Source organism: Bidens hawaiensis, unplaced genomic scaffold (genome assembly GCF_021521415.1).
Source record: "Bidens hawaiensis isolate Kalapana, Puna unplaced genomic scaffold, B.hawaiensis_p1.1 tig00030275_1, whole genome shotgun sequence".
In the NCBI taxonomy this organism is placed as follows: domain Eukaryota; kingdom Viridiplantae; phylum Streptophyta; class Magnoliopsida; order Asterales; family Asteraceae; genus Bidens; species Bidens hawaiensis.
In genome coordinates, this window is record NW_027505177.1 from 88,587 (window position 1) to 104,070 (window position 15,484).

At 36.1% G+C, this 15,484-nt stretch overlaps 2 protein-coding genes across 2 annotated transcripts; both read left to right on the forward strand.

The window, feature by feature from the left end:
- The first annotated feature begins 11,605 nt into the window (after positions 1 to 11,605).
- LOC143611242 (uncharacterized) lies at positions 11,606 to 13,836 on the forward strand. Its single transcript, XM_077085496.1, has 2 exons — positions 11,606 to 12,761; positions 12,857 to 13,836. Exons 1-2 carry the CDS (start codon positions 11,606 to 11,608, stop codon positions 13,834 to 13,836), a joined length of 2,136 nt encoding a protein of 711 aa, XP_076941611.1.
- An 81-nt stretch (positions 13,837 to 13,917) lies between these two features.
- Positions 13,918 to 15,081, forward strand: LOC143611243 (uncharacterized). The gene has a single exon (XM_077085497.1). It carries the CDS (start codon positions 13,918 to 13,920, stop codon positions 15,079 to 15,081), a length of 1,164 nt encoding a protein of 387 aa, XP_076941612.1.
- Positions 15,082 to 15,484: the final 403 nt, after the last annotated feature.

Sequence of the window (15,484 nt, forward strand, 5' to 3'; positions counted from 1 at the left end):
GCTATGCATGTTATATGCTGATTGTGATTCCAAGCGAACTTTATGAACTTAGTCAAGTACATCAAGTAAGCTTTGTGATTTGTGTGAATATGTCGTTAGGAAAGGTTTGTTAATCTTTCCGGGCATGCTTAGATATTACTAATTAAGTTTGTCATTTTACGGGTATGGTTTGACATGTTGAAATACCTCGAGTAAGGGCATACCTGATGATTGAATGTGTTTATCCTAGCAAGCTTAATGCTAACATAGGATTTTCGAGCAAGCTCTATGAAATTTTAGACTATAGCACACTTAAATGTCTATGTGTTTTAATTTCATTCCAAGCATGCTCTGTGATATGTGTGTTTATGATTTCTTTGAAATTACAAGTGTTTTCAGGCAAACTTTGTTTTCCGGGCACACTTTATATTCCGGGTACACTTTTGTTTCCTCAATATACTTGGTAATTTCAAAAACATAACTTTTCGAGTACACTGTCTGCTAGAATTCTTTTCCGGGCACACTTTGTACTATATGAAGGTTATTCGGGTATACTTTGCATTAGAAAGGTGTTCGGGCACACTATTCTCCAGAAAGATTGCTCGAGCACACTATGTTTTCAAGCATACTTGAATGAATGTGTTACTTGATTGAATATGTTAATTAGTATGATAAAATTGATTATGATTCTTATTAGGGTTTATGCTAGATAAGTTTTAATTTAAAATTGAGAAATCTCTGTGGGGATCTTAATTGATTCTTAGTCAGGATGTTTATTTGATGATTATACTTGATTATTTGCCTTGTGATTAATTTCTCAAGAAATCTAGTATTTCGGGTAAGCTTTCTTCATCATGTCTTAACTTTAAATTAATTTACTTGATCGAGCAAGGTTTATAAATAGACGAACTCGGACAAACTTTGTATATCCAAAATGAAAATTTTCCAAGCAAAGTTTGACCGGGTAAGGTTTGTAAGTGGAAGTATACCGAGTAGACTATGGATATATTAATCGTTCGAGTAAGGTCTTATGAACTTAAATGAAATTAAATGTTTTTAATATATCAAGTGGATAATATTACTGGTTGACAACTAATAATTCACAAAAGGACAAAAAGCATTTAAAACCCACTTTCAAAAGGTATAAATGAGGGAGTTGGCAAATTTTTCAACATTACTTCCCTCTCTCTCCTTCCACTGCAAACCTGGTATCACAAAGCAAACCATTCTTGAAACAGATAAGAAATTTAAGAGATAAAAGACAAAACACTTTTAAAGATTCTTTCTTTATCTGACATGCTGAGGAAAAGCAAAATATGCAGACCTTTATTCATAACTCTTTTCTGATAAAGCTATAGATATGTACATTACATTTGTCTTAACTCTTATTAAAAGAAGACCTGCATATGCTATTCAAAATTGAAACTTCACATTTCAAGTGTAACTCACATTTGTGTTTTTGTGCAGATTTCAATATCATTCAAGACAACGGTTTGAATTGAAATGTTATTTATATCTTAATTTTTTCTACATACTTACTTTGAGATCTAACTGATAATTGTGTGTTCATTGATATAACAGAAAATCAGCAATGGAACCAACTCCAGGTAATTCCAATTCCTACAAACATCATCTTTCTGAAGAACTGAAGAAAGCATTGCAACAAGTTCAAACCCTAATGTCTGAGGTTGAGAAGATCTCAGCTGCCCCAAAACAGGGGGAGAAAGTACTGAATCAGGGGGAGAATTCACTGAAGCTTCTCTCAGTATATGAAAAGAACAGCTCAGATGATGATTTTGATAACTTTCTGAAGATGAGATAAAAGAACTAGAGAAAAGGAAGAAACTAAAAGGAAAAGAAATTGCCTTGGAGGATGATAAAATTCAGACTTTAAATTCTCAGAAGGTGAATACAATGGACTCAGAAATGAATGAATCTGAATCAGAAGCCAAAAGAGTCTATGTGCAAAGAATGACAGAAATTTATGACAGAGAATTTATTTCTCAAATGATATCTGATAAAGACTTTGAAAAACAAGAAAACTTGATGAAGATGTTTGAAGATGAGAGAAAGCTAAGAGATGAAGTGAAGAATAATCAGAGAGAAGTCCTACAAGAATTGATTGGAAACTGTTTAAATGATGAAGAAATTCCAAACGGTGTGCTAGTATCTCTACTCAAGTTGATTAAACAAGAAGAACCAGAGACAGAGGTGAAAGAGAAACTAGACACTGTTATTGATAAAATTTCAAAAACACTGAGTGAAGAAAAGATTGTTCAAGACAATGAAGTGAAAGATTTGAAATTGAAAGATGATTTGGAACAAGAAATGGAAGTTCAAAAGTTCTTGAGTGAATATGAAGGTAAATCAAGATTTTTAGTTGAGAATGGAATTCCCTTTGATTCAGTAAAAATAATGACAAGAAAAGAGATTTTGAGCAACTTCAAGAAAATGAAAGGACAACAGCTGAACATGAAGAAGGAGCAGCTCAATCTCTAGTTGGTATGAACAAAGGAATATCCAAAAAGATGGCTAGTCTATCAAAGATGACAATTAAAGGAAAATCCAAAGTAAAGGAATTCTGCAGAAAGACAACATCTTTGATCTCAAAACAGAACAATACAAAGAAAATGAAGATGTCTGTGACTACTCAGGGAAAACCGAAGCAGATGCACTTGAAGATGGATAAACCTTTTGTCAAAACTGCTGTAAAAGCCAAAAACCCTTCAGTCAACCATAATATTATGCCAAACGGAATATTTTGTGACTCCAGGACTGAACATCTGAATGTTATGATGGAAAATGGAGAGATTGTGAAGATCTTCTCTAAAAATGACTTCAGAAAATTCAATCTATGGCAATTGAAGGTGATTGCAACACCGTATCTCTCTGATTACAAAGAAAGGCAAAGGCCTACAAGTGCTAAGTAATCAGAACTGTTGAGATTCTTGGTTGAGCAAGAAAATTAAATAAGCATCTCTGGCTGAAATGAAAAATTTCAAGATTTGGCCTTGTTCTGTGATGTCTTCGGACAATTTTCTGATTATGTAATTTGCTTATGTTATTTGAATATGTAATTCTGATTTTTGATTTGATGTGTATTTTTGCTAAGTGTAAGTAACCATAGAAATGTTTTGGGTCAGCTGAGGTGTTCCAATGTAGGGGAGATTGTTGGGTCAAGAAATTGACCTAAGGGAAGATTGTTGAGTCAAAGATTTGACCTAAATGAAGTATATGGAAGATTGGAATCTTCTCAACCTCCTCTGAATTTGCTAAGTAATGGATCCGAGCACACCTTAGACCTCCGAGCAAGCTTTTACTTAGCCGAGTATGATATTTTGCCTACCGGGCAAGGTTTACTTCAAGTAGTCTTCTTAAGTGGATATCCGAGCAGGGTTTGCAAATTAGTGCATTGCCTAGTAAGGTACACTAGTTTATGTAAATCCGGGTAAGGTTCACTTTATCAAGCAAGTCTGTTCTTCAGAACCAAGTATTTTACTCTTCTGAGTAAGGTTTGGTTAACCTAGTCCAAGAAGCCAAGAGATTGGAAGACCGGGCAAGGTATTGATTAATAAGTATGATCCAAGTATGCTTGATAATCTAAAGAAATATCTCTAAGTAATATCGAGTAAGGTTCAGCTCAAGCAAGGAACAGTACTCCCGAGTACACTTTGCTAAATAAGTTATTTTATAGCAAAGAGCTAAAATGGATCATTGAAGAACAAGGTTGCTCGTAAGAAGTTGTCGGGCAAAGTCTAGAAAATTCAAGAAGACTGAAGTCTACTCGGTGAGTATTTTACTTGGTAAAATACTCTTTAAGTAAAGTCTACTCGGAAACTGATCCCGAGCACACTTCTTTGTTACCAAGTTATGAAGGATGGCCGAGCATACTCGGAAAGACAAGATTGATGCAAAGCCTACCCGGAAGACTTGTTTTACACTTAGTTTATTTTGAATATGTAATTTGAATATGTATGATTGTATTTAGGGTTTCTAGAAGGAATGACAGCTGTCCTAGGTTGGCAGGCCTATAAATAGAATATTTAGGGCACGCCGCCATAAAAAAGCACAATACGGATAAGACCGACACAATTAATTGAGAGAATATTGTGTGACGGCTGTCTTAGGATTCCGAGAAAACCCTAAATCGATTATCCTTTTGTATGATTAATATTATATAAATGGAAATCTTTTGAGTGAATCCTGTGTGTGCTTTCTATCTTTGATTATTCATTGCAACTGTATGTTTGTTATTGATTCCGCCTTTAACAAACAGATATCTTTCTAAATATAGCAACCCGTCATTAACTCTCTTGTCAACACGATTAATCCGTGTGAGTTATGACATGATTGATTAAGATCCAGCTGAAATCGAAGGGACAAACAATCAATATCGTTGGTTGCCATACTTATCTATACTTTTGGTTTTACTTAATCAAAATTATAGGATTTGGTTCATTAACATTTCGTCAACTAATCAAAATATTTAGATTCTCATAAAGCGAAACAATTTTTTTTTCTTTTTCAATTATAAAAGACACAATTTCGACAGTCAGTTATTAGTTAACCATATTATTCAATTTGTCTTTTCTCATTTACCTTGTTTGCTTATTAAATTATTGACAGCGTTTCAATTTCTACTCTCAACTTTGATTTTTAACATTTTTGTACGTCGTGTATTTATTGATCTCGTGCATTACAAGTTACCTTTCATCTTGTAATTTTTATCGTTAAAATTGAAATTTTATAGTTCTATTATTAATTGAACTTGTCACTATTTAAACAAACTTATTTCCGTTATGGAATTTTATTTTCCATTATTTAAGTAAATTTTCACTATTAAAAAAAATGAATTTCATTGAATTCCCATGGTGATTTAATTGGAATTTTATTTTTAATTTTCACTATTATCTAATTTAAAGATGTAATTGGAATAGGACTATCTCGATGATTCGTGAATATCCGCTTCCCAATTTCATCTATTTACAGTTTGTTTGTATCTGCATTAATATTTTTGCATTCTCAATTACTACTACCAGTACTTTAATATTATAATTTACCTCATCTTAAATACACAATTGCGATATTTCAATGTTGTATAAAGTTCTCTTTAAATTTCATGAGTTTCTCATTTAACTAAACTAAATCCCTCAAAGTCTTCGTTTAATCTTGTTCAAATTTGTACTCACGGTCTTATGAATTCTACCTCGAATGTTGCAATATTTAAAAATTTCACAGGTTATTATTCGTCTACAATTATCAATTAATTCCTTCATAAACTTTTGTTGATGTTATCCTTGCAATTATAGAATTTTTGGTAAATTCACGTAAATTTGTTAGTTGGCTCGTATCCCCACTCTCTTTCTTCATAATTGATCTTGTCGTCGCATCATATATCCCAACTTCAATGTTTCCGTTTCTCTTAACCTTTAAGTTACTTTAAAATTTTCACTAATTTCATTAATCAAACTTGAAAGTTCACCTAAATTGCGTTATTAGAAATATTTTATAAAATCTTCTGATTTTACACTTATAATAAATCAACTCCTAGTGGTCTTATAATATGTTAACACTTTCCTCATATTTATAATAAATTAATAGCTTTTCTCACAAAATCATGCCTTTCAAATATTTTGTAAACCACAAGATGAGACGAGTTATGTGGACCATCCGACGACCTAAATAATTATGGAGGCCTACATAATTATCGAAGTCCTCGCATGGAAATCATAATGCATGCAATTGTGTGTCATAATATGGAATCGAAAGTAATTGGGATGACGGTACAAATGTTGAGATGATAAGGACATGGTGGATACGCCGCTGGTACATCCTATATATAAATGCCATTATTGGATTTTCATTTGAAGCGTTGTTTTAACTATTCAAAATTCTGTGTTATGATAAAATTTTAAATTATAATTAAAAATTTTGTTTTCCTCAAAATTTAATGGTGTTGCTACTGCATTCCTCAATTTCGGGACGAAATTCCCTAAAGTAGGGGAGACTGTAACAACTCGGGTTTTTCAAAATTATATCCTAATCATTTACTCGACCCGTTTTATCGAATTATCTATTTTTTTTAATATTATTGTATTATTCTTAAATCATTTATTTATTACATATAAATAACTTACAAGGTATTTCAAAGTTTTACCCTACACTAAACTTTTATCCGGGATTGTTTCCCTCTTTTTTTTCAAGGACCTAATTGTAGTTATGCTTAAACTAACAACCAAACCCGTATCAATAACCAAAGAACCAAACCCGAGACTCATCATAATTTATTGAAGCTTAATTTTCGTTCTAAATTTAGAATTGATATTAGGAAATCGTTTGTACGTCCATTTCGATCGCACCGTCTTAACGAATTTGGTAAACGCGACCCTCATGATGCGAACTATTAGTTATAATCAAATTCGGCATTACCATTATATGGATTTACCCTTTGGGGTTGATTATAACGCAATTAAACAGCACTGCACCATCTCACCATCATCGCCGTCAATAACCCTAACCTTATTTGCATTAACATAGCTTGTAATATCGTTTTCTGATCTTGTTCTTGGCCGTCATCTTCCTTACGGCATCCAACATCAATTCATCGTTGTTTCAGGTAATTAAAACATGTAATACAATCGTCTTTAAGCTGTTAACGTAAGCCTTAACTTCAATCAACCAAACTTTGAGCAGATCAGTCAATTGGGTTTCTAGGGTTTATGTTAATTTGGGGAAAAAGTCAGATACTGTATTTAAGATTTTGTTTGTGTTTGGTTACCAAATGAACTCGCAGATCATTTGGTGTTGTGTGTGTATGTTAATCACTGTCAGCCGGCCACCACCAGGGTTCGAGTCTCGGCTGTGCCCAGTTTTTACTCTTTTTATTTTTCAATGGTTTTGATGTTTATAACACATCATAATTAATATTAAATAAACATTTTCTTTTATTTTTTTTACTAAACCGAAACTAGTAGGTCAACGTTCTTGTAAAATAATCTTGCGTCCAAGCTTTCGTATGTATATATATATATTATATAATATTCCTTTAAACGAAAATATAATAATCGGTCTTAGACGAATTAACTATATTTTTACAATTGGGTTTCATTAAAGATTTTAAAATATAGTTTTATTATAATTAACTAATTAAATGTTTATTATAGCATATATCACAGCTCATATCTATTTAAACTAGTTATACATAAATTCGATTATATGATAAACATACGATTCTGTTAATTAAATGATGACTAATAATATTGTTTTCATAATAACAAATAAAATTCGTAGAGATCAAACTTTCAATCATTAACGTTCTAATTAATAAACATAACTCTAATCACATCAAAATCTTAATTCATTTAAATCATGTTATGTAACATCCTACTTTCGGTTATATTAATAAAATAAAGTTCGTTTATTTTATAGCGGGTCGTTATCGGTTTTGTTGAATAGAATACGAGATGGACTTGTGTTGGGTAAATGGATATGGGTTATGGACTTGGGTTATGGAGGAATGAAGGAAAGACCATGGGCTTAAGCCCATGATCAAAAATATATATACCATTAATCCTCCATTTAATTCATTTACACATATCCCTTACACCATCCAAAACACACACTTAAGATTCTCTCTCTAGTTCTCTCTCTCTAAACCGATATCAAGAAGGAAACCGAGAACCGACCCGAGGTAATGATAGCATTTTATTGTTTGAGCTTAAAACCATTAGTTATGAACACGAAACGACGAGCCGACACCGTTAAACCGTTTAAGTCACGAGATCTGGGTGGATTCGGGTATAAACCGAACCTATGATGAGCTTAGGGGTCACCCTAGCTCAGATCTGGATCGAACGAGACGAAAAACCGTGAAAAACGAGTTAAAACACGTTTTTCCGGCGAATCGGCGGTTTTCCGGCGGTGGCGCCGAAAAGGCGGCGCCGGAAAAGGTTGGTACGAGGTTAGCGATGTCAGGGAATGTTCTGAAATTCCCTGACCTAACCCTAATTCGCTAAGGGTAACTAGCGAAGTAGGTGTGATTCGCCAGCCGATTCGCTAAGGAAAGATTAGCGAACTAGCATGTCATTCGTTAAGGAAATAAGGGCGAACTAGGCCATTCGCTAAGGCCTTTCGCTAAGAGAGGGACGAATGAACCCCCTTCGTTATAGGGTTCATTCGTTGACCAGATCAGTTCGTTAAGGTCCAATTCGCTATAAGGACCAGTTCATTAAGATGCCTGATTCGTTACAAAGGCAAATTCGCTATAATGGCTAATTCGTTATGAATTCCCATTCGTTAAAAACTGAGTGACGAATTAGAACTTTGAAAGAATGACAGAACAGTCCCTGGACTTAGAAAAGAATGATATAATTACAAATTGACCCTTGGACTTTGATGATTTATGAAAGATGCCTTCAAGGGTTAAAGTGTAACGATTAACTAACCGGTAATAATCCAATGAAGTAAAACCGGCTTAGATACATAAGATTAATTAAGTATACGATAGGAAGAGTTAGAGCCGTATTTAATATATGTATGATTATACAGTTAGTCGTGCTCAGCTCAGGAAAGGATTAACTATAAACGGTGAACGCAACCGCCTTGAGGTGAGTTTCTAGCCCCACTTCCTTGTTATGTTTTCGGGGCTGTGTGCATACTCGATGTGATAGTTAATACACTTATCTTAAGTGGTAAGTGTATGCCTTGTATGATTTATGTATGATGATTGTTTGACGGTGCGTGAACGATCTTCGGATATTGCATGTACCGTCAGGTGGTAGTTAAGATATGATTGATAAGTATGATGAAAGATATGATGTATGTATGAATATATGATGTATGCATAATGTATGTATGTTATGATGATGGTACGTGAACGCTCTTCGGAGATTGCACGTATTGTCAAGGAAAGCATGTATGAACAGGTACGGTACAGTTACACGAAACAAAGGGACCAGACCCTAATAATATCTGTGATGGTAGGGACCAGACCCTAATAATATACGTGATGGTAGGGACCAGACCCTAATAATATCTGTGATGGTAGGGACCAGACCCTAATAATATCTGTGATGTTGGGGACCAGACCCTTTATAATATCTGTGATGTTAGGGACCAGACCCTTATAATATCTGTGATGTTAGGGACCAGACCCTTATAATATCTGTGAGGTTATAGAGCGGAAGGCTCTTTAAATAGAACGGATAGTTATGTATGAAAAGTAAGTATGAATAATGTACACCCCTTCGGGCATGTGTGCAAGTATGAGAACAGATTGTATGTTGTATGATTAACTAGAACTCACTCAGCGTAGCTGATTTTTAGTATGCACGCAGGTGAGTAGATTGAGGCAGCTTGCATAAGAGGAAGCACATGGCATGGACTTGAAGAAGCTGGCATCTCAAGAAATGTTATGTTATTCTAAAGACAATGTTTTATGTTTAAATGATTTGAATGCCCGTTAAGGCAACAAAGTATGGTTTTGTAATATGATGGTTTGAATGTTTTAAGATTCCGCGAATGTTTTTATTAACTCTGATATTATGAACTGTGTTTATGCGTAAATCCAACGTCCAAATGTGAGGCACCGGTAACGGGGCCTTACAAGTTGGTATCAGAGCAAAGTTCGAGAGATTTAAGCATCTTATATGCTTAGACTCGAACAGAGAATGGGATTAAAGTAAGAAAAGAAAGAAGATGCCAGTTCAAGAATGCCATGTGTCACTCAAGCAAGCTCAGTAACGGTAAAGTGTATGATTAAATATGTATGTTAATGTTAGCTTGATTGCTAAAGAAAGGATATGTGAATGTTAGGGATAGGATTACTTGATTGATTAACTGTTTAGGATAGAACCAGCACAAATAGACTCATAAGGGAAGTGTATAGGACACGGAAAGTAACGTGATCAGCTAATCACAATTGGCCACTGTTATTACCTGTTAGCCTTACTATCCTTGTACTAAATGGTTCCTTAAGTGATGACGTTTGTGTTTCCTTATAGAATACGATGGCTGGAGTTAAGAAAGTTGCTGGAAAGAAAGGACGCACGGGACGCCGTGGCAGGCCACGCGTTGTCAGATTGTCTGTTACTTGCTATTTGCTTACTTGTTTACTTGAATCGCATTCGGAGAGGTCCAACATAATCTCATTATAGTATGATTATACGACCGTCATAGTGGCCGGAGCCCGATCGCATTGGCAATGGTTTCATCGACACCTTATTTTTGGTAACCAATGCCCATTCGCATGGTAATGGTTTAGCCCTTTCTTTATGGTTGATTGTTTATGTATGTGCTATGGTTTAATTGTTTATACTCACAGATAACAGTTTTGCCTATTTTTTCACTTATATCATTATATATTATTACCATTTTTGTTTGTGTCAAAACTGGTGATCTACTCACTCAACATGTGTTGTTGACAAACATATATTTTGTACGCATTTGCAGGTTATAGATTTGGATTGCTTATTGAACTGAAGCTCACATAGAGATGACTCTAGGATAAAACATATACAAAAATAGTTGGCTTTGTATTTTTAATTTTCTTTATTTTTGTTGTATATGAATGTTGTTTGATAATAATAAATTAATTAGATATTGTTGCTTTATAACTTCTTGATAGTACCTTGAGAGCTGTGGCAATCAGCTCATGCCCCGGCATTTCCGACGTAGGTTGGGGTGTGACAAAAGCTTAATTTACTCTAAAGCTTCAAGTTAGCCGTTGTTTTAATTACTCAACAATGGTTAGAAAGTTTTTTTCCTCGGCAGCTAACCTGGTACACCAAACAGACCTGAAGGCCAAATCAAAACCTAATCGGTTTGAAGTGGAGTAAAACGGCATCCATACGTGCACCAGTGTGCTCTTGATTTTGTTATTATTAGACTTAAAGCAGCTTTGCACTTTTAAGCTTTATTAATGGACCCTTAGTTGACCACTGCTCAAATACGAGGCATGTTTTTTTAATAAGTAGTTTGTGAACCTAAACTCTGTTATTAAGATACGATTTGAGCAAAAGGACTTAGTTTCAAAAATAGCTCAACCAAACACCTAGGTTATTATTATGAAAAATTGATGCAACACTTATTTCTTTATCCTTCGTTACTTCTGCAACTTTTGTAGATTTACAGAGTTAGTGTAAAGTTATTTGCTTTTTAAGGTTAGTGAAACTGTCTTGGCCTGTTGCTTTAGAGTTTGTAAGTCACCAGTCTTTTAGACATCTATGGATACTATTGGCCCTGAGTCGTCACGGAAAAGATCCAGCCGAAGCTTACCTTCCAATTCAGTTTTATCGCATGCCCCAGATTTAGTTGCAGGTGATCACGATGTAGGAAACCATAGTGTTGTTATGGGTTTATGTGTGACCAAATTATCGGTATCGTTGTTTATGCGCGCATGTAATAACCTACAGAACCGGTCTAACCCTTCGCTCAGCGTGTGCGGTTCGTCTTCTGCCAACACCTTTCACGATCTTGGGGACTGCAATTTCGTATGCGAATATTGTGGTGCACTTTTTTGTCAGTGGAACGACTTACTTCCTTTCCATCCAACAGAAGGCCTCGGTATAATCAATGTTGTAAGGGTGGTAGGGTGTCGTGTCGACTTCCTACCGAAACGCCTTCACAGATGAAGGTTCTTCTTGAAAACCAACATTTTCTAGACGACATACGCGCTTATAACTCAATGACTTCATTTGGTGCAAAAGTTTATAGGTCAGTAAACTGTGGATTTGGTCCTTATGTTTTTAAGGTTGAAGGTCAGGTATCTCATTGGCTTGGAAGCCTATGCCCGCCTGCTGATCAACCACCAAGGTTTTTACAAATGTATATTTGTGATACCTCCAATGAGATTCATAATAGACTTAACCAGTTTACTGACTGCGAAGATGGAAGGTTGAGTGAGGATATCGTTAAAGCTATAATGGATATTTTAGATAAGCATAACGAATTGGTCAAGCTTTTTCGTTGCGCTAGGGATCTATGTTATTCAACCAACGTCCCTGATTTTAGTGTTTGCCTATACAATTCAGCAAGGCAGGTATCATATGATTCTCCTGCGCCTAACAGGATGGGTGCAATCATTCACGAAGGTACATCTGCTGCTGAAGATTTTGATATAGTCGTCCGCTGCAGAGACGGTCGTCCACAGCGTATAAGTAAGCATAATAGCCTATATATGCCACTGCAGGCACCACTACTTCATATTTACGGAGACCGTGGCTGGTCTCCTACTATGCGTCTTGTATCCAACGGTGATCGTCGAAACAAAAACTTGACAATGAACATGTATAATAGCTTCATTATACACGACATGCATAACAGTTATTCAATAACTTTAAGATGTGGGCGCCTTTTCCAACAATATTTGGTAGATGCATACATAAGCCTTGAACAAGAACGTCTTGATTACATACTTGCCAATCAGAACTTGTTCCGAACAGAATATCTTCAAGGTGTTCACGATGCTATTGCTAAAGGGGATACTGAAGGTCAAAGCGTTGGCAGACGTGTAATCTTGCCATCATCATTTACTGGAGGACCCAGATACATGTATAAGCATTATCATGATGCACTTGCAATTTGTCGTGTGTACGGAAACCCTCAGTTTTTCATAACTTTTACCCGCAATGTGAATTGGCCTGAAATTGTTCGATATATGGCCCAGTACCCAGCACTAAAGGCTAATGATAGGCCTGACATAATCAGCAGAGTCTTCCAACTTAAAGTTGAGGCGTTTCGTTCATTCATCAAACATGATAGGCTCTTTGAAACTGTTGTTGCTGGTAAGTTTGTGTAACATGCTAAAATCTCTGAACTACTAACGTTGTCACTCACTTTTTACCAACTAAATAACCTAATATTGTTTATACACATTCAGATTTGTATACTATCGAGTTCCAAAAACGCGGCCTGCCACATTGTCACATGCTTATATGGGTGTCGGCTGCGGATAGAATAACCAGCCCTGAGAACGTCGATCATTACATCTCTACGGTTGTGCCTGACCCTAACATAAAGGCAGATTTATACAAAATTATTACAGAATCAATGACGCACGGTCCCTGTGGCTTAGCAAAACCAAGCGCAAAATGCATGAACGGTGGAAAATGTTCTAAAAGTTTCCCAAAGCGTTATCAACTAACAACTTCGTTCGACAAGAATGGTTACATTCACTATAAAAGACCACCTAACGGGTTTTCTGTAAAAAAGAACGGAATAGATCTCGACAATGCATACGTTGTCCCTTATAATAGAAGTCTTTGCTTACGTTTTAACGCGCATATCAACGTTGAGTATTGCGGATGGAATATGATGATTAAGTATTTATTCAAATATATATCTAAAGGGTCCGATCGCATTCGTTTTAAAGTCACTCAACCCTCTCTGTCGACCACACCTGTTCAGAATACGTTAACAACAGCCACCAACGAAATCGACAGCTTTGTTGACGGAAGATATATATGCCCACATGAGGCGGCTTGGAGGATACTCAATTTCACTATACATCACAGATACCCAGCTGTACAAGTTCTAGCTGTACACCTTGAAAATATGCAGAATGTTAGCTTAAGGGATCGACAACAGCTACAAAATGTGGTCAACAATCCAGCAGTTCAACGAACAACGCTGACAGAATGGTTTACCAAAAATGAATCTGATCCAAGTGGTCAGCATCTGAGGTACATTGATTATCTACCAGAGTATAAGTGGGACGGAAGAGAGAAGCGATGGATAAGACGAACACAACAAACAGTGACAACTATAGGAAAACTTGTGTACATTCACCCTTCTTGTGGTGAAACTTTTTACCTATGCATGTTACTGAATCACCAGACAGGTTGCAAAATCTTTCACTGACATCCGCACAGTCAACGACATCATACATGTTACTTATCACGCCGCATGCGAAAGCTTAGGCTTGCTTGCGGATGATAGTGAATGGTTAATTGCATTAGAGGAGCTAAGGCATGGGCCACACCTAAAGAGTTACGCTCTCTATTTTCACACATATTATTACATTGTGAGGTGGCTAACCCTATCAAATTATTCGAGAATCAGTGGAGACCAATGTCAGAGGACATTACTAGAAATGACGACGTCTATGCTGGCGGTTTCGAAGACCATGTGGCAGATGACACGCTACACCAGTATGTATTATACGAACTCGAGTTTCTGTTAAACTCACATTCTACTTTCTCATCACTCGCTAAATACGGACTGCCAATGCCAAACAAAAAGTTAATACGTACCTTAAAAAACAAGTTACTAATGGAGGAGAGATATTATGACCGTGAAAAACTTCTACAACAACACAACGAATACCTACAAAGTCTACACCCGCAACAGCGAGCCGTATACGAGTATGTGACCTCGTGTGTAGAAGCAAATACCCATGTATTAGCCTTTGTTTACGGTCATGGGGAACTGGAAAACATTTCTATGGACTACAATAGCCAGCTTTGTACGCGGTCAGGGAAAAATTGTATTAGCTGTGCCGGGTCTGGTATCGCGTCGCTACTGCTCCCATCTGGTCGAATCGCGCACTCAAGGTTCAGAATTCCAATCGAACTTACTGATAAAACAAACTGTAATGTCAGTAAAAATACTCAATTATCCCAGCTTCTAGTAGATACAACATTGATTATATGGGACGAAGCACCCATGAGTGACCGAAGATGCTTCGAAGCTCTTGACAGAACACTCAAGGATATCCAAAACAACAACAAAGACCCATTTGGTGGAAAATCAGTTCTGTTAGGTGGTGACTTTAGACAAATACTCCTTGTAAAGCGCAAAGCTACAAAGTCGGAAATCATTTGCTTCTCATTGCCTAGATCGAACATGTGGCCAAAATTTAAGATGTTCAAACTTACTCAAAACATGCGTGTTCTTCGTCCAAACATGGATTCAGAAACTGCAACGGAGGTTCAAAATTTCTCGGACTGGCTCTTAAGCATCGGCAATGGTTTATGTGGGAAAAAACACAAAGACCAAAATGAAAACTCACGCGTCATTGACATACCAACAAAATATATTATCCCGAATTGTGATGAGATTCAGAAACTGCAACGGAGGTTCAAAATTTCTTGGACTGGCTCTTAAGCATCGGCAATGGTTTATGTGGAAAAAAACACGAAGACCAAAAAGAAAACTCACGCGTCATTGACATACCAACAAAATATATTATCCCGAATTGTGATGACCCCATCTTAAACCTGGTTCAGTACATCTATGATGTACATTCCCTTAACCAACCAACACCTTCAGATCTTGTAGAGAAGGCAATAGTTTGCCCCAAAAATAAAACAGCCGACTACATTAACCAGATTATCCTCAACATGCTACCTGGAAACCCAACTACTTACCTAAGAACATATATTGCTGTCCCACGTGCAAATGAAAATATAGATATTGCGACAATATACCCAACTGAGTATCAGAACACACTTCAGATATCTGGTTTGCCTCAGCATGAATTAAAGCTGAAAGTTACTGTTCCTATAAT